Raw genomic sequence first — 21,401 nt, 5'->3', positions numbered from 1 at the left:
TCACCTCACAGCAAGAAGGTCACTGGTTTGAGTCCAGCAGAAGTGTATGACTGTTTTCCAGTACTGGGTTGTGGCTGGAAGGGCATCCACTCTATAAAACATATCCCGGAATAGTTGCCGCCTTGGCGGTTCATTCCGCTGTGGCGAGCCCTGATGAATAAGGGATTAAGCCGAAGGAAAATGAATGAATGTAACATTTGAATGGTTTACTGTCAATTTTGATCAATATGATGCATCATTGCTTCTTTTATATATAGAGAGTATCTTAAAAATCCTTCTAACTCAATATTTTTGACCGGCATGAAATCTAAATTGACACTTTTTGCAAACATCGTTTTATAACTGATATTCATTGTTTCAGCAAACACACTCAGGCTGGCTTTATTCTGGTATGTAACACTCAATTTTCCTCACTGAATCAGTCAACAATACTTTCTATAAAAATTCCTCCCTCCATTATTTGTTGACTAATTTCAGGCTCAAATATTGTTTGGAAGATCATTTGATTATCAAGATAATGTTCAGGCCAAACAAAACCAAACTATACGAACAACCCCCATTAATGGACGTCTTTGTGAACAGAGGAAAATAACCATGGTAGACCGTCAGCAAAGGTAGAACTGCAAATTTTCTTTTTAAATTAATTAACAACAACAAAAAATAGGCTTTATTTTTAGATTAGCACATTATTTTGTAAACTATTTATTGGTGGAGGTTTATTTCAGTCACGTTTTTACAACTACTCGCAATCACTCAAATGCATTCACACGTCCAGAAAAACATTATTGGACATTCAGCATTTCCATTAAACCATTAAAAACATTTAAAACGTAGTCTTGCCTTGAATTCCCAGAGCGAGCAGTTCTGGCTAACATGTGCGCTGCAGATGTTGTCTCACTGCGCTCAATGCATTGGGAGGTTTTGTGTGAGTTTGCAACGTTTGCTCACAGCCTTGGCTCCAGAGATAACCCAAGTCCAATGGCATCAAATCCAACAGCTCTGAGATCAGCGTCGGGCACGGGAAAAGGAGTCTGGGATGGTCATTTATCAAGAGACATGTCCAAAAACCGAGGTGATGCATATCTAAAAAGTAGGGGGAGAATAATAATTTGAATTCATATCACTGGCACTGAGGCCTAAAGCAAAGTTTTGACTTTGTGATATCACGCATGGAGGCATTTATCTTCAGAAGCAATTGATTTGGATACATTTGATATTGCAATGAAAAGCAGCTGGATGACTTGTCTGGCAGTGTCTTCCACTTAAAGACATCTATCTTTTTTTTTTTTTTTTTGATGGAATGTTTGGCTGTGTGTTACTGTCATCTTATTTTGTTAGATAGTTCATACATTGCACATCATGAACTTTATTGAGATGTTGCCTTCTTGATAGGAGTTTATTTAGACTTATTCATTCATTCATTTTCCTTCGGCTTAGTCTCTATTCATGCAGGGTTGCCACGGCGGAATGAACCGAAAAGTTATCCAGCATATGATTTACACAGTGGATGCCCTTCCAGCTGCAACCCAGTACTGGGAAACACACACTCATTCACACTCATACACTACGACTAACTTTATTAATTTTCTTTTTGGCTTAGCCCCTTTATTAATCAGGGTTCGCCACAGTGGAATGAACAGCCAACTTATTCAGCACGTTTTACGCAGTATGCCCTTCCAGCTGCAACCCAACACTGGGAAACACTGACACACTCTTGCACACACTCACTATGGCCAATTTAGTTTATTCAATTCACCTGTACCGCATGTCTTTGGACTGTGGGGGAAACCAGAGCACTCGGAGGAAATCCACGCAAACACGGGGAGAACATGCAAACTCTACATGGAAATGCCAACTGGCACAGTGCTAACCACAAAACCATCGTGTTTGCAAACACTTACGATGATCATCTATAACTTGCACCTTATAAAAAGACCTGATGTAGGTGAATGCGGTAAACCATTTTAAATAAACATTTTCTTTCTTTCTCATATAAGCGCATAAGCGGTCCGATTCGTAGTTCGCGGCCAAACGACTCTTATGAACACGTCCTTCTAAAAGTCCGCAAATAAGATTCAAACTCACATAGTTCCGGTTGTGTGCGATTGAAAACAAACTGGGAAGCAGTTTGTGTTGAGTTGCTACTTCAGGTATTTTGTGGATCTTTATTTAATCACTTGCTACTATTTTATGCTATAATAGCCTACTTAAAGAAACATTATGATATTTTTACAAGTATACAAATACTATAGTGAGGGCGTCAATGAACAGTGATTGCTGACACTTCCGGTGCTGTTTAATGTTGGAATTTTTGGGAGAATTGAAAGGAAGTTAAAGTAATTTGTTGATAAATTATGCAGAATTGTCATGTGCTTAAGTAACAGCAATTTTTCGTTGTTATGAGCACAATTCCTTAAAGCATGAAAATAAATCTTGAAGATGTGTTTCATGGGAAAAGACTGATTGCAGACTTATTGCACTAAACCATCGTGAAATTAATGTACTACATATTATAATATAATATAATATATTACAATATATTACTTATGTAATATATTAATATCATGATATCATATAATATATTATTAATATCCAAAGTTATTAATATATTACATTATAATATACTAAATAGTTTTATATATATATATATATATATATATATATATATATATATATATATATATATATATATATATAATGTGAGATATGTGTATACTATCAAATTATTTTATTTACATTTCTTTAAAATAGGCCTTAGAGGGACCCCAAAATAGTTAATTTGCTCACCCTCTAGTTGTTTCAAATCTGTACAGGCTTTTTTTTTCTGTTGAACATTGAAAAATACCAGAAATCGGTAACTGTTGACTTCTATAGTATTCATCCATTCATTTTTCTTCGGCTTAGTCCCTTTGTTCATTATGGGTTGCCACAGCAGAATGAACCACCAACTTATTCAGCAGATCAGATCAGTATCAATCTACCCATCAGATTTTGCTACCAGTGTAAAATTTTAACATGGAGTAGTGTGATATGAAGCTCCCTAACCTACCTAATTCCTAACCCCAACTTCAGAACCATTCAAATACAGTGTTGGTAGCATAATCTGATGGGTAGGATAAATTGTCAGGGCATTGGAGCAAACCAACATGAACATGGGGAGAACAAGCAAACTCCACACAGAAATGTCAACTTGCCCATCCGGGACTCAAACCAGCGACCTTCTTGCTGTGAGGCGACAGTTCTAACCACTGAGCCACCATGTCGCCCAACTTCCATGTTATTTTGCTATTCTGAAAGTCTACCAACATTCCAACATTCTTCAAAATGTCTTCATTTTTGTACAACAAAAGAAAGAGGCTCTTCAAAGTTTGAAACCACATTAGGGTGAGTAAATGGTAAGGAAATTCCTTTTTTAGGGGTAAACTATCCCTTTTAGTAAGAGTACTGCTTAATAAAAGCCTCTAATTAAAATATTTTAATGGTTTACTGATAACATTTGATGAGGTTAATGCATCCTTGCTTGCAAGAAAAGGAGAATAATGTTTCTTGGCAGAAATACATATGCGGATAGAATCAATTTGCATTTATATACAGACATATAGAATGTAGTGCAATGAGGGTCTAATTAACCATCATCTAACTATTTACAGAATCAAAAATGGCATGTTTACAGTCGATTTTTATGCAGGCATCCAGTCAAGCTATGTCCTGGCAGTCTTCATTCTTATTCGCAGTGTGAGCCAATGCTCCTCATTAACATTGCTTTGGTCTCTTTCAGGTTGGGTAGACTGGAGAGCTCCTGGCAGCTGCAGCCCACACAAAGGTGCAGAGAAACTGGCCTGACGAGGCTGCCCTCGGGACCACCTTCAATCCTCCACCCCCTGATGGAGTCAGATAAGTAACAACAGGGGGTCACCTCAACACTGCCTTTAACAAAAGCTCCCCGTGGTTAATGAGGTTCCTACGGGGCCTTGTGATCCATGTGAAGGGGATATGATATATTGTTTGTGGGATATTTATATCACTTCCTTTATGCAATTATCCCCTCTTTTTCTCATAAAAGATTTTAGTTCATTTATTTCGTTTCTATATTTATTTATTGTAAAGTGGTAAAACACAGTGATTGATTGAAGGAATTTATTAATGCTTTTACATTTTTAAAAATTTAATTATTGATAGGCGGCACAGTGGGTACTAGCGCTGTCGCCTTATACCAAGAAGGTCACTGGTTCAAGCCTCAGCCTGGTCAGTTGGCATTTCTGTGTGGAGTTTGCTTGTTCTCCCCGTGTTTGCGTGGGTTTCCTCTGGTTGCTCTGGTTTCCCCCTGCAGTCCAAAGACAAGCAATATAGGTGAATTGGGTAAGCTAAATTGTCAGTGTATGTGTGAGAATAAGAGTGTATGGGTGTTTCCCAGTGATGGGTTGCAGCTGGAAGAGCATCCGCTGCTTAAAACATGCTGGATAAGTTGGCAGTTCATTCTGCTGTGGCGACCTCTGATTAATACATGGACCTAGCCGAAAAGAAAATAAATAAATTAATACATTTATTGATTAATTGTCTGACTGACTGATTCACTCACTCACTCACTCATTCACTCACTCAATAATTATTCTTTCAGTCATTCACTTTGAACACGTTTGAAATTGTATTCATTTATGTATTCATTCACTTTCAAGGGGCACAACAATGATAGATTAAATTAATTTATTAATGCTTCACTGATTGCTTAATTGATTCACTCACTCACCCAATAAATATTCATTCATTTGTTTCATTTGTACACAAGTTTTACCTTTTATTAATCAATTAGTTTGTTTATTCATCTATTTATTGTGAAGTGGTATAGCAATGATTAATTTAATTAATTTATTAATGCTTGATTGCTTGATTTATTGACTTCACTCACTTGCTCATTCACTCACTGGTTCACTAACTCACTCACTCACTCACTTACTCACTCACTCACTCACTCACTCACTCACTCACTCACTCACTCAGTAGTTCATTCATTGTGAACACAATATTCTATTTTATTCATTCATGCAGTACTTCATTGTAAAGTGGTATAACATGATAAATGAATGGCTGATTGATTGATTGATTTGTTCATTCATTCATTGTGAACACAAGGTTTTACTTTATTTATTTATTCATTAATTCATTGATTATGAAGTGGTACAACACAGTGATTGATTTAATTTATGCTTGATTGATTGTTTGATTCTGTTCATTTATTCACTCACTCACTCACTCACTCACTCACTCACTCACTCACTCGCTCACTCAATCACTCACTCAATAATTCATTTCATTCATTCATTCATTCATTCATTCATTCATTCATTCATTCATTCACTTACTCAGTTGTTGCTTATACATTAATTAATTCATTGTAAAAACAATATTTTACTTTATTTATGCATGCATTAATTTAGTGTGAAGTGGTATGACATGATTAATTGATTGGTTGGTTGATTGATTTTGTATATTTATTTCTAAATTAATTTATTTTATTTTTCATTCATTCATTCATTCATTCATTCACTCAGTTGTTGCTTATACACTTATTCATTAATTGTGAAAACAATATTTTACTTTATTTATTCATGCATTAGTTTATTGTGAATTGGCATATCACAATGATTAGTTAAATAAATAAATAAATAAATAAATAAATAAATAATTAAATTATTGAATTAATGATTGAATTAATTAATTAATTAATGGTTGATGGATGGATGGATGGATCGATTGATTGATTAATTGATTGATGCTGTTAATTTATTCACTCAGTCAGTCACTCACTCAAGTCAAATCAATCTCACTCACTTATTCAATACTTGTCAAATTGAATGATTAATAAATGAATGAATGAATGAATGAATGAATGAATGAATGAATGAATGAATGAATGAATGAATGAATGAATGATGCATATTATATATTGCATTTATTACGTTTATTTGTAATCCAGTATGTAACGCAGCACTCAAGGTTCACAGGGTTGAACACAGCACCAGAGGTTTTATACATGACCATACAAGGTCAGCTATGAGCCTCTGTGAGTAACAGTAAAAGTGTGATAGATTTAAAACAAAATGCAGGCGTGGTATTTACTTGGGAGTCTTATGTAAAGTGCTGTTTTTTTATTTTGAGGCTTGAGGTTTGTGATAGTGAAAGGAAGAAAGATGTACATTTATGCGTGTGCACTCAGACTGGAATACTTAATTGTACAAGTTATTATTTTTGTGGTCATACCAACCACTTTTCTCAGTTGGGATGGGTGGAGATGGAGCGTGGGCGTCCAGTATTCACTCCGACGTGTTGTGGAGCATCTGCATAGTGTACTTTCCAGACAGAAGAGCTGTAAAAAAAAAAAAAAAAAAAACAGCAACAACATCTGGGGCAATCTGAACTTTTCCTGCAAACATTTTACTGTCTACCACAGACATCTAAACCATGCATTTCCATCTACATAAACAGTTGATGTCCAAATACTACTGCAAACATGTTAACCCAGTCTGTTTTTACAACAAATTTATTTGCAGCATTTTGCAGGGAAATTCTTTCAACTATGAGCTCATTCAACACTTCGTCAGTCAAATGAGGTTATAAAAATTTAGGTTAGAAACTGACTTTAAAGATCCGCAGGGATTTGGGTTTGCTAACTTGGTCCAATTGCAAAAGCAGAAAGGTCTGTGTTTTTTCCGGAGCACTGGGTACGTTTCCCTCAAAGGAACATCAGTGGTTTAATCACCTTAGCGCTCACAGTTTCCCGTGCATTAACAAAGCCACAATTTGGTATGATTCACTGTAAAACACAGTTCCTCTTTATAAATGGCTCTGTTTGTGTTGAAATGACCTGTTAAGGAGGTACCAAAGCCAAGACTAGCTTTTTTTGTGCATGTGCCATTGCGTTAGCACTGCCTAAATTATCGCCATCAGCGTCACAAATCTGTAGCCTGCTGTTTAAAGGTGTTTTGGTGACTGCTGTAAAAGCAAATATTAATAAGCAATGGATTTACATGTTCAGGAGTGTTAGTTAATGTGTCAATCTTCTGGAATTATTACGCCAACTTTGACTTATAGGTCATATAATATGTCATTTGAAAGGATAATGCACTCGCATTTATATAAAGGCAATTGCAGGGCTGTCGGTTATAAGGGGTGAGTTGACATTTGACATGTTTTTTCAGCAATGCAATATGCTGTAAATGCAATAACAGACAGATTTAACTCATTTAAAAGACAGTAAATAAAAAAGACAGTAAATAAAGAAAATGGTTTAGTTTAGATCAGAGATGTCCAAACTAGGTGCCAAAGTTGGCCTATTGTAACCTTTGATTTGGAGTGCCATCCCATCTGAGAAGAAAGGAAGAAGGTTGATGTTTTTTATACACATTGTCATTTCTAATTTAATGTAATCTTTAATTTGTTAGTTTTATTTTAAGCTACAAAAAACTAACTTGATTTGAATGTTTCAAATAAATGTTGTAAATGAATCCATTGTTTTTTGTTTTTTTTTATGAACATGCTTTTGGTCAGGAGATAGAGCACAATTTAGAAGTCCTCAATGAACAAATCAAGGCAAAGGCAGGTGCAGCCTGACTAGTGTATTCGGCATTAAACTCCATAGTGTTCTAAATAGAATTCTTATGTTTTCATTATAATATGTTCATTATACAATGTAAAAAAATACATAATGGATTAATTAATCTGATAAAAGTAATGTTATCATTTATTTTTTAAATAAGCAAGAAAAACATTCATGGAAACTTTGTAATACAGTTACTTTGTAACGTTGTAATGCAGGTATATTTACCTTTGGCCCACGGCCCTCAATCAAGTTTGGTTTTTGGCCCTTCATAAGAAAAAGTTTGACTATTCCTGGTTTAGATGGATTAATAGAGACCTAAGATTTCTGTGATGGCAAAAATTCAAACAGAATTGCCAATTCAGTCATATTAAGGTTTCATGATTCATTATTAAAAATGAATCTGAAGAATTTGGAAAAACAATCAAACAGAAATCAGGTAAAAATTAACCTGGTCTTTGTATGAGAATGTAATCTACTTTTATTGGTCACTGGTTTAAAGTATTAAAAATAAAGCATTGTCTTCTTAAAAGCATAGTTCACCCAAAAGTAAAAATGTTTACTTCACGTTTCAGCTGGAGAACGATTGCCATTAACTTTCATAGTGTTTGTTTTAAAACTCATGAAGAGTTGGTATATAGTGAGTAAATCTTAAGTTTTGGGTGAAAACAGTCCCCTTTTATCCCCTTTTCACTAATGTAGTTAGATTTTTTGTGTGGAATGTAACTGAGATAACACTATTGGAAGCAAACACAGACAAATACAAACATTTGAGCAATTTGCAATACACAAATGCATGTATGTGGTTATAGAGAGAGTGCCTTTGATTTTTGGTTTTGTTTTGTCTGCTCACACCTGCAGCTTCTCCATGATGGATGTCCAGCGTTCTCCAGCCTCCGGTGCCTAGACTGCAGCTCTGCACAGGAAGTTTGGCCAGAAGAGAAATGGTCGTGCCCAACTGACCCTGGTTTCTCTCAAGGTTTTTTTTGTCCTTCCCTTTTGTCAATTGGTAAAAGCTTTGTTCCTCGCCAGTGTCGCCACAGGCTTGCATGGTTTGGGATTGTGGAGCTGCGCATCAATGGATTTGCTCTTCAGTGTTTCAACTTTCAGCAGTGAATATTAAACCACACTGAACTGGACCAAATTGAACTTCAACTCTGAAAACTACACTGAAGCAGTTTCGATTCACTATAATCTTCTATGTTAAGCTTCTTTGACACAATTTACACAGGAAAAGAAATAAACATGAATTGAATTGAATTGATTTATAACTAAAATGACTAAGATTATTTGACATAGTAATGTGGTTAAGACCTGCCTGGAACAAATTTAGCTGTGCATTTATCTGAAAATAATTGCAAACTTCATTCATCAGCTATAATCAGAATCAATGTTGGGTCAAGTATGAACAAATTAAGTGAGTTAAGTTTTTTAGTTTTATCTGAATGACAATTTTTTTACCAAACAGTTGGATTTGTTCATATTTGACCAACCATTGGGTTGTAGAATTGTAGATATGTTAAGTGAATTAGGTTTAAATGAATTTGTTTCCTCTCCTAAAGTTAGCTCAAATTAAACAAGAGCACTAAAAAGTACATTTTCACCGTGTTCACTCATCTCTGACTCTTCTAGCAGTCTTTTTTGGTAAAGAGGGTAAACGTGGATTTTCCAATGCTGTGCTCCAGGGCCTCCTTCATTAAAATGATTGGCTGGTTGAAATAGGAGAAACCAAAGCAATTTGGCCTCAGAATTAATTTTTCAAAAGCAGTCTTAATGTCAATTAGTATTCTGTTGCGGCGTTTAACCTATTGCTCCTTCCTTTTCCAACAACCTTTGCCAACATTGGACTCTTTCTGGAAGTCATTGCCTATCAAGTTTACAAGCAGAAAAAAACAAGATTATTCTGTTTGCTGATTTCAGTATATTGTATGCATTTGTTCTGAAATATGTAATAAACCACATTTCTGCATTTCTCATATTAATTAAAATAGGAATTTAAAGAGATGGAAATTTACATGAGAAAAAACTAGTCATAATGGTGCTCTCAATTTTTAAATAAATGCACCGATTCATGAAAGAGACAGTGGAACGTATACAGTATGTGCTTTATAAATAGGCACAGTGAGGAAAAAATAATTCTACCTTAAGTGCCGAAGCATTTACAGTCCCCGACATGGTGCCTATTTGCACAGTTAAACCAAACCACTTAGTAATAGTCGGTAATTTCCTTATGTTAAGCCATGGATAATAATTTCGCAAGAATTTTCATGGATGTCTTCCCGAGCCTGAGCGCCAGCGATAGGTTTGACGTGCCAAATTGCTGAAATGGGGAAAATAAATTTTCTCATTGAAAATTCTAAAACAAATAAGCCAAATAAGAGTATTAAGTAAATGAGCTCCTCACTTTACCTTTGTAACAAATCCAAGGCTGTCACAGAGCATATGCTTGCATGCAAGAAACGCATTATTGACGTTAAATTATTTGGACAAAAGGAGTTTCACATGAACTCTTGGAATGTATGCTGGGTGAGACTGCAAAAAAAATAAAAAATGCCAAAAAAACACGATTGGTTTGCAAAGAAAACCTCATACACATAAAGACTGTGAAAACTGGCTCGTAGCTAAAGCAAGTGTGACATTTTGATGTGATTTTCCATGTTTCAAAGGGAGAAGTCGAAAATCATGTTAACCAGGGTTTCTGTGGGTCTTAAAACGTCTTAAAAATCCATCATTTAATGTATTAAAAAGGTACCAGAAAGTCCTAAATTCAAAAAGACATATTAAATGTGGCATGTACTTAAAAAGATGGTCATGATTTTATTTTATTTGGGGTTTTCAGTGCAGATGTCTATAGATATTCATTCATTTTCTTTTCGGCTTAGTCCCTTCATTAATCTGGGGTCTCCACAGTGGAATGAACTACCAACTTATCCAGTACATGTTTTACGCAGCGGATGTCCTTCAAGATGCAACTCTTGATTGGGAAACATCCATACACACTCATTCACACACATACATTGCGGATAATTTACCTTACCCAGTTCGCCTATACCACAGGTCTTTCGACTTGTGAGGGAAACTGGAGCACCCGGAGGAAACCCACACGAACACAGGGAGAACATGCAAACTCCACACAGAAATGCCATCTGACCCAGGAGGGGCTTGAACCAGCGACCTTCTTGCTGTGAGGCGATTGTGCTGTCTATAGATATCTTCATATTAATTTACTTCATATACTTAATGAAGAACATTTATTTTGAGTTAAATGCCACCCAAAGGTACATGTAGGGTTATTTTTTATCAGTGAAATAAAGTATTTTTAGTTGTTTTGTGCCAAAACGGTGGTCCAAAATTATTCATATTCAAAGTAATTAGCTATTTAATTACTTTTAATACAATAATTTTAGTATAAACCATTTATTACATATGGCTCCTGATGATGCACTGATGACTTGTTTGTGAAATAAACAGAACTTATATATCTATATACAACATTCTTTTTTATTCATCAATAAAAATCATCATTGAATCATCAATGAGCACCGTTTCATTTAAAAATCTTCTTTAATTTTCTACTGAAGAAGAAGGTTGCCTAAACATTAGATAGGCAACCCAATGGGTATCCTCCTGACCCTTTTTTAGTAGAACATTAAGGTGAAGGTAAGCAAGTTAACATAAATGTTTATTTTGGGGTGTGCTATCACTTTGAGTTTTTTGAACTTACTGACAAATATGTGTCCCTGTTTTAGTAAACTTGATTCGTTTTGATGATTTCAAAGAGTTTTTAGACATTTGCAACTGGCAAACAACACATATTTAATGTTGTTGGCATTGTGAACAGAAGATTGTGAACAGAATTGGTTATTTTAACATTCAAGGGTTTAGGAGAGGAGTTAATCAAACCATAAGCTGTTTTGCTACATTCATTAAATGTAAAATCTGAGATCAGCATGAAGATGTATTTTCAAACTTTTAAGTATACTGTAATGCTAATACAACTCATTGTGTGTTTATATTAAAAGAACATATTGACATAGTGTGCTCCCTTAAAACTAATCATTACTCTGTCTTTACTTGGTTTTAAAATGTCATAAAAATCATTATTTACCCTTTATCCTCAAACTAACAAGATGTCATGCAACTGAATGCCATTCAAAATCTGCCAAAAAGCATACCAAAATAAAGTACCAAAATAAAAATACAATCAACTAAAATTACCTCTTTTCAAATGTACAAGACCAAAATACTGATAAAAAAATGTCAATTCTTCCTCAATTTTGAGCAGAGGATACAGTTAAATGTTATTTTCATGTTTTAGTATTTAGGAGTAGAGTTATTCACAACTGTGGTTAATTATTTAGCTAAATTAAGCAGAATGTGATTGAAATTGGTAGGAAGTATTGTAACGCTACTACAACTAATTCTGCTTACATTTAGAACATGAAATTTACAGAACATAGAAACATATTCCCTTTAAATTATTAATCAAATGTTTTTAAGAGCTTTAAAGTTTACTTTTATAAAACATGCAGAAATCTTGGTTAACCTTGTAAACTCAAAAAAAAAAAGAAAAAAAGAAGAAAATAACAAGAATGTCATGAAAAATTGAATTGGATTAGACCATTAGCATCTTGCTCAAACAATTAAAAAAAGTTTTGATTGGAAAACGGTTTAGAGCTTGAATCATCTTTAGGCATTGTAATGAAATTATGCAGCACCTTAAAATAATCACCAGCTAGGTTACTGGTTAACAGTAATGCGTAATGTCATTGCACCTGCTGCATCCATAGTACAACAGCAAAGTCTAGTGATTATTATGCCAGAATGAGCGTAGTTCTAGGTTATATATCAAGCTAGAAAATAGCAACTTTTCAATTTCCATATGTTTTAGCACAAGTTGTAATAAAATTCAAAATTGTTTTAATGAGATTATAATAACTAATTCAATGATCTCTGCTAAGCTAAGCTAAACTAAGCTAAAATAGCCCCTTTTAGACCCAGAGATTGGCTGAATTAATTTGAAAATGGTAAAACTCACCAGTTACCCTCTATCGGAGATGTAAAATTAGCCTTTTTTGCTTTATTTGTTCCCTTCAAATTATTATTATTGACTTGGTCTTAAAAACGATTTTAAAATTTTAAATGTACTTTGATAAACCTGCAGAAACCCCAGTTCACATTTCAAACGCAACATAACACTCATAGCACTGTAAAATCTGTAAAAAAAAATAAAATATAAAAAATCCTGAAAACATGAAATACTGCCAAACTATTAAGTTTCTTTTATTTCAGACAAACAAACCCCTCTTTTACATTTTGTTTACTTTCCAACTTTAAGAATATTCAGGAAATTCACTTGAAAGTTCACTTGGCAAAATATAATCCTTTTAAATAAAACGTTTGAGTTCTCTTTATCAATTCTGTAGTCAAATTAATGAGACTTGAAAGGTTTATAGTGTAACTGTGCTCCTTATTAACTTTGCAAATATCAGAGAGTGTAATAACAGTACAATAAACTAAGTACTTCATTCTAATGTAATATATTATTTAACTAAACACTTAAGTAATACAATTCTCTTTTATTCTCTGAATTTCTTCTGTTTAAATTAGTTTTGCAGTTTAACCATTATTTAACTTTATACTATTTAACCATTATTACTATTTATCTTTATTTTAATTTGCAATTTAAAAAGAACGAGCCTATTTCCGCCCTAAAATGTGGAGTGTTCCTTTAATTTGCAGTGTAGTATATTGAAATATTTTATTTCCTACATTTTTTTTTCACTTGGTCTTGACAAATTGTCCTAAATATTCTTAAATGTACATTCATAAAGCCTCCAGAGACCCTTTTTCATCTTTTAAACCCAAAACCAACACATATACCGCTAATCTGTAATGAGTAGAAAACAGCCCTGAACACTTGGAATATCGCCAAACTATGTTCCTTTTATACAGATATATAAATACTCAAACACAGCTCTCTTTAACTATACGCAGGTTGTTTTCCTTCCAGCTTTCAGAATATAAGAACTCCTGAGGTACCAGATTTGGCAAAAGTGACAACTTTACATTTGTGACTCATTTAGAAAAGACGAGTCTTCGACATTACAAGAGCGAGATTGTTTTGGGCTCCGGGACAGTGCCGTGTGGTTGTCAAGTAAACACAGTGCCGGTGGAACCCATTAGAGATGCACCATTTAGAAGCTGATATTGGCTCTTCTCTGCGGTGTATGGCCAACACATGGGCATCTTTATGAGGCAGCTGCTGAAGTGAGGAGTAAAAGCCGCTGGATGCTCTTCTGCTCCTGTCTTCAATTTCTCATATGAGGTAGGCCCATATTGCAGGATTATTTTGACAGTAATGTCGTTGAGTAAGCTTTTTTTCCCCCTGCTGGACCTCCCGTTTGTTTTGATCTTAAAGCGAAGGTAGTTGTGTGTTCCAGAAGGAGAGGTCACTTTCTCTGGGCCCGCTGAACTCGCGCTGATACTCGTCTGCTGGAGGAATGTCAGTGGGTTCTGGAAGAGTTCCACTATTTCGGCAGGATTTTCAGAATTCAGCAAGTTCTCTTGGCAGAATATAATCCTTATTAATAAAACGTTTGACTTTATCAACTCTGTAGTCAAATTGTGGAGTCTTGAAAGGTTTATAGCGTAACTGTGCTCCTTATTAACTTTTCAAATAAATATCAGAGAGTTTTACAAAGCCTTAAGCGAGACAGAATACATTCTATTGTGTTCTATTCTGTTCGACTCTAATCTGTTCTTTTCTATTCTATTATATCCTGTTCTGTTGTGTTTTGATCTATTGTATTATATCCTCTTCTGTTCTGTTTTATTCTATTCCGCTCTGTTCTATTCTATTTTGTTCTATTATATTCCGTTCAGTGCTGTTCTATTCTAATCTAATCTGTTCTATTATTATCTGTTCTATTCTATTATATCCTGTTCTATTATGTTCTGTTCTATTATGTTCTGTTCTATTCTATTCTGCTCTGTTCTATTCTATTCTGTTCTATTCTAATCTATTCTATTCTATTTTATTCTAATCTGTTCTATTTTGCTCTATTCTAATATGTTCTGTTCTATTCTATTATATTCTGTTCTGTTGTGTTCTTTTCTATTCTATTATTTTATATCCTGTTCTGTTCTATTATATTCTGATCTATTCTATTCTGTTCAGTACTGATCTATTCTGTTCTATTCTAATCTCATCTGTTCTATTTTTTCTATTCTGTTCTGTTATATTCTATTCTGTACCGTTCTGTTCTAATCTATTCTGTTCTATTTTGTTTGTTCCGTTCTATTCTATTCTATTCTATTCTATTCTGTTGTGTTCTGTTCTATTATATTATATTATATTATATTATATTATATTATATTATATTATATTATATTATATTATATTATATTATATCCTGTTCTGTTCTCATTCATTCATTCATCTTCTTGTCAGCTTAGTCCCTTTATTAATTCGGGGTCGCCACAGCGGAATGAACCACCAAATTATCCAGCAAGTTTTTACGCACTGTGGGGGAAACCCGAACCCGGAGGAAACCCATGCAAAGGCAGGGAGAACATGCAAACTCCACACAGAAACGCCAACTTAGCCAAGGTTCAAACCAGCCACCCAGCGACCTTCTTGCTGTAAGGCGACAGCACTACCTACTGCACCACTGCCTCGCCCCCTGTTCTGTTCTGTTCTATTCTATTATATTCTGTTTTGTTCTATTGGGTTCTGTTCTATTCTACTCTGCTCTGTTCTATTATATTCTATTTTATTCTATTCTGTTCTTTACTGTTCTACTCTGTTCTATTCTATTCTTTCAATTTTATTCCATTCTATTCTATCCTGTTCTGTTTTGTTCCATTCTGTTGTGTTCTATTGTGTTCTGTTGTGTTCTATTTTGTTCTATTCTATTCCATTCTATTCTGTTTTGTTCTATTCTATTCTGTTGTATTATATTCTGTTCTAGTCTATTTTATTCTGTTCTAATCTATTCTATAATGTCATTTTCTATTTTATTTTGTTTTTTCTATTCTGTTCTGTACTGTTCTATTCTGTTCTATTCTATTCTACTCTATCCTGTTCTGTTAAATTCTGTTCTATTCTATTCTATTCTGTTGTGTTCTGATCTATTCTATTCTGTTTTATTCTATTATGTTATATCCTGTTCTATTATATTCTGTTCTGTTTCTGTTCTATTCTATTCTATTCTATTCTATTCTATTCTATTCTATTCTAGTGAGTTTCAAATTAAATTAAATGTAATCTTTAAATCATTTTTAAATCACGTTTTATTTGATAATAATATATGTAAAATTCAAAGTAAACTTAATGCTGTATTGAGGTAGAACAGTATGAAATATTACTTAAAATTAAAAACACCTCAATGTTTTTTTCAAAATTAAGTAAAAATATTTACATTTATACATTACATTTATTTATAATGCTTTGTTTTGCAATACTGATTAACTGAATTGCTTTTATGTGTTTATTTTATTTCATTAGTTTTTATAACATTTTAATTATTTTAGATAACTTTTTTAAAAGTTAAGTCAATTTAATTTAAAGTTTATTTTTATTCTTACACACACACACACACACACACACACACACACACACACACACACACACACACATATATATATATATATATATATTAGAATTAATAATTTAATAATTGTAATTGAAAAATTGTGTTTTTTTTTCAATTAATATTTTTCATTTATTTATGTATTTTCGATTACATTCATATTCGCACAGAGTAAATATATTTCAATTTTAAAAACTATGATGTATAGCTTTTTGGCACAGGCACAGATCCAGCCGATGGCGCGTTCGCGTTGAGCGCTGCATTGTAAATAAAGTTTTCCGGTTTTGAAGCGCGTCCTTTTCCGTTGCCATCATGGCGGAGTACGATCTGACCACCAAAATCGCCCACTTTCTGGACAGGCATCTCGTTTTCCCACTGCTGGAATTCCTTTCAGTTAAAGAGGTACGTGTGTAATTTACGTTGCTGTTTGAAACTGTGCTATAGCGCTTTTTGTTTGTTCAAAGAGACTCATTTATGACCACGTGCGCGCGGTACGGGAGCCGCAATGGTGATGCCGCACCGGTAACTTCAGTGTTTAAATGGTATAATCACGATTTAAGCAGTTAAAATAACAAACAAGTGCTTACAGACACAACAAACTGAATACGAGTCACATTCATCACGAATAGATTATAACAAACTCGTATTTCAGTTGTTGGTTAACGTTAGTTATTTGTGAGTTGTGGGCTAAAAAGCTAGCAAGCTGCCTACCTAGCACTGCAAGCTTCGAGAGAGACTGTTTAAGGGCACCTAACCGACTGTAATGCCACTTTGGCTTGGCTTGTCACTTTTCAGCATGCTCTGCGGTTGTTTACTACTCTCGCATGCTGTCTGTTGTACGTAATTGAACGTCGTAAGTTTGATTTTGTGGTATTTTGTTCATCGAGTGTTGACAGCTAACTCCAGCTAGCACTGATGATGTTTTGTTGAAAATGAAAGCACTCTAACATTCGAAGCTATTGTTTCAGAAAAATGTACGTTTGTGAAGATACAGTGTTACTTTAAAGCTATCACAGTTCCTTAAATGTTATATTGACCAAAATAACATATAAGTTGCAGCCTAAAACATTATTGCATTTAATGAAACGAAATAAAGTGAACTTTTATACACACAAACGGATAAAAGACAAAAAAGACTTTTCACTACAATAATATGTGTTCTGTTTAACCGAAAAGATCGATCATTTACAAAAGACATTCACCAAAGAGCTATTTGCGTAAAATGCATATGTAAACCAAGATTTTTTATGATCTCTATCATTTAACTTTTACTGTGTTGTTGTTATAGAGAAAACATTTTCCAAATCTTGGATCTTATTCTTGAAAGGAAAAATGACCAATAAAAAGCACCAAAAGCGGCACATATTAATACTAATTAGGCTGTTGTTGTTATCCATAAATTTTCAAAGTATTTTTTTACAGGAGAAGCTAAAAAAATGTGACTGCCCGGCATTGTTGTTATTACTATTATTATGTTTGTTTATTTATTTTTATTATTCAAAAGGGCAAATTCTGTGACTGAGGAAAGTTTAATGTGTTGGCCAGTTTGTTATTTGCCTAATAAATTACAATGGGCAATTACAATTTCCCCCAGTGATATATCATAAAGTAGCCTCTTTATACTTCTTTATTTTAAATCTTTAGAATTTTTTTTTGGTACATAAAAAAGTGAGACCATCCGACATGCTCATTCAGCAAAAAATATGCTTAAAATCTCACTAAATGCAGTATTTAAACCTCATAATTAAATAGAAAATGAGGTAAATAACTGCAAAAATGTCCACTTTTTGAGAAAAAAAGAACCAGCACGGGCCTGCATGTACAGTTGAAGTCAGAATTATTAGCCCCCCCCCCCCCCTGTTTATTTTTCCCCAATTTTTGTTTAACGGAGAGCAGATTTTTTTTTTCAACATTTCTAAACATAATAGTTTTAATAACTCATTTATTTTAACTTTGCCATGATGACAGTAAATAATATTTTACCAGATATTTTTCAAGAGACTTCTATACAGCTTAAAGTGACATTTAAAGGCTTAACTAGGTTAATTAGGTTACCTAGGCATGTTAGGATAGTTAGGCAGGTTATTGTTTAATGGTGGTTTGTTCTGTAGAAAAAATAGTTCTGTAATAATTGTTCTGTAGTTAGAAAAAGATATAGCTTAAAGGGGCTAGTAATTTTGACCTTAAAATGTTTTTTAAAAATAAAAACTGCTTTTATTCTAGCTGAAATCAAACAAAGGGGGGCTAATAGTTCTGACCGTAATTGTATATGTATTTTTAAAAGTACAGGTCAGATTAAAAAGATAGTCCACCAAAAAATACAAATTTACTCACAACCACATGGTTCCAAACCTCTGAGTTATTTTTTTTCTGTTGAACACAAACTATATAATATATAAAATAATAATAATTATATTTTAGGAAAAAATACCATAGATGTCAATAGTTACTAGTTTCCAACATTTATTCAGAAGAAGCTAAAACAGGTTTGTGACAAGTAAAATTATGTTAATGATGACAGAATTTTCATTTTTAGGTCCCGCAATGCGTTTAATTTTCTCTCACACTGACACACACACACACACACACACACACACACACACACATATGAGTAGACAAACAGGTGTTGATCAATTTTTCCTGCCAGTCAAAACCTACAAGTAGAAAAAGTCAAATATTTTTGATAAACTTATTAAAGTATTCTCATATTCTTCGTGAATGTGCTTATCTTGTTTCTATTATCATTTTCTAGATCTACAATGAGCACGAGCTCCTCCATGGAAAGCTGGATCTCCTCAGTGACACCAACATGGTGGACTTTGCCATGGATGTATACAGGAATTTATTTCCTGACAAAGAAATACCCAACTGTAAGTGTTTTTACTTTTAATTGAAGCTTAATGTGATATGACTATGAGATTGTTAGTATTATTACTTATTTATATGTCTTCTTTGCAGCTCTTCGAGAGAAGAGGACTACAGTAGTGGCTCAACTCAAACAACTCCAATCTGAAACGGAGCCAATTGTGAAGGTGTTTGAGGACCCAGAGACCACGAGGCAAATGCAGTCCACGAGGTAAATATTGAAATGACACGTACCCAAACAGCTGATTCACATGAGTAAATTGCTATAGCCTAAAAGCAAAAATATTTTTATCAAAATTAGAGGAAATTGTTGTATTGTTTTTGTCATATTATTATTTCTTCTTCTTGTTATTGACATAAATCATTCATACATTTTCTTTTCGGCTTAGTCCCTTTATTAATCCAGGGTCGCCACAGCGGAATGAACCGCCAACTTATTTAGCACGTTTTTACGCAGAGGATACCCTACCAGCCGCAACCCATCTCTGGGAAATATCCACACACACTCATTCACACTCGTACACTCCGGACAATTTAGCTTACCCAATTCACCTGTACAACATGTTTTTAGACTGTGGGGGAAACCTGAGCACCCGGAGGATACCCAGGCGAATGCAGGGAGAACATGCAAACTCCACACAGAAACGCCAACTGACCCAGCCAAGGCTCGAACCAGCGACCTTCTTGCTGTAAGGCGACAGTACTACCGAATGCGCCACTGCGTCCCCTGACATAAATCATTAATAAAATAATTTTTTATTTAATGCTAATTATATAATTATATTTAATAATTATCTTACTTAATGTTATAGCATAATCTGTCTAATGAACAATGTATTATTGCCTTGTATGCATTTTTTTATTTATATAATTTATATTAATTTAATTGATGTAATTGCCACAAATTGAATACATTATGATTGATGATTATTATTATTGTTGTTTTATAATTGACATTATTCAGTAATAAATGATTTTAATAATAAACAATTTAATAATAAATAAATGTATTGGTAAATGAGAATTCTGTAGTTTTATTTAATAATTATTCCTTTTTATTTTATAAGATAATTAATTTTTTGAATAATATATTGCTTTGTAAGCATTTTATTTAATTGTATTGATTTAAATTGTTATTGTCACAATTATGAATTCTGATTAAAAAATTATAATAAAAATTATTATTATAGTCAATATTAGTATTGACATTATTCAGTAATAAATGAATTTATTATTAAATGATAATTCTGTTATGATATTTAACAATTCTATTTTATATTATAACAATCTGTTTTGAAATGTATTACTGCTTTGTAGGCATTTTATTTATATGATTAAATTATATTAATTAGAATTATGCAATTGCCACAATTATATTGAATTTTGATTTATTATAATAATAATAATAATAAAATAACAGTATCACAGTGGGTAGCACGATTTCCAAACAGCAAGAAGGTCACTGGTTCGAGCCCCTGCTGGGTCAGTTGGCACTTCTATGTGGAGTTTGCATGTTCTACCCGTGTTCGCGTGGGTTATTTCTTGGTGCTCTGGTTTCCCCTACAGTCCAAAGACAAATGGTATAGGTGAATTGGGTAAGCTGAATTACCCGTGGTGTATGTGTGTATGGATCTTTGCCAGTTATGGGTTGCAGCTGTGTCCGCTGTGGCGACCCCTGATTAATTGAGGGACTAAGCCAAAAATAAAATGAATGAATGAATAAATAAATAATTATGCAATAATATTTAATTATTCTATTTTAAATTCTAACATTTTATATATATATATATATATATATATATATATATATATATATATATATATATATATATATGTATATATAAATAAATAAATAAATAAAAATAAAATCTAAATAGTTTGGTTGCAAAACGCGATAAGTGCATTTTTTGACATTTGGATATTATTATTGGAAATCACTGTTCTGATGTACCCTAATCTATGTGTAAATTGCTGCCATTAATAACATTTAAGAATGTACATTTTAGGCCTACTACAAAATGTATTTTTTCAAAAATTCGCCTGACCAGTTTCTTTACAAAATGCGATATAACTGTTGTAGAACGTTCAGGATGCTGCGCGAGCTCAGCATCCCCTGGGAAGAGAGTCGCCACCGGTGAAGTGCTCTGAGTTTGCTCATTGATTTAGCGATAGAAGATGAAGCCTTCAACTTGTACATGTATAAAAACGCTACAAAAGTGGACCAGAAAAAAATGCGTCTGTCAACAATACGCAAATGCAGCAGGGAACAAGTCTCTGCTTATGTCAATTAGGAGAAGGATCGGTAGCGCTTTTTTTCCTGCGCTCCTTCTTATCACAAGATATCAGTC

At 33.5% G+C, this 21,401-nt stretch overlaps 1 protein-coding gene across 2 annotated transcripts in view; it reads left to right on the top strand.

Moving 5' to 3' along the window:
- The first annotated feature begins 16,481 nt into the window (after window positions 1-16,481).
- Window positions 16,482-21,401, top strand: part of eif3ea (eukaryotic translation initiation factor 3, subunit E, a) — a 78,169-nt gene continuing 73,249 nt past the window's right edge. Inside the window, exons 1-3 of one of the 2 annotated variants that reach the window (XR_015510269.1) lie at window positions 16,482-16,590; window positions 18,941-19,058; window positions 19,147-19,264. Coding sequence is in view for 1 of the 2 variants with exons in the window: in NM_200839.1 (NP_957133.1) it covers window positions 16,501-16,590; window positions 18,941-19,058; window positions 19,147-19,264 (326 nt within the window). In the remaining variant the exon portion in view is untranslated. 2 annotated transcript variants of the gene reach the window in all.

This window comes from Danio rerio, chromosome 16 (assembly GCF_052040795.2).
Source record: "Danio rerio strain M-AB ecotype USA chromosome 16, GRCz13ab, whole genome shotgun sequence".
Classification (NCBI taxonomy): domain Eukaryota; kingdom Metazoa; phylum Chordata; class Actinopteri; order Cypriniformes; family Danionidae; genus Danio; species Danio rerio.
The sequence above is the reverse complement of the archived record's forward strand: the minus strand, read 5'-3'. Positions and strand labels throughout refer to the sequence as shown.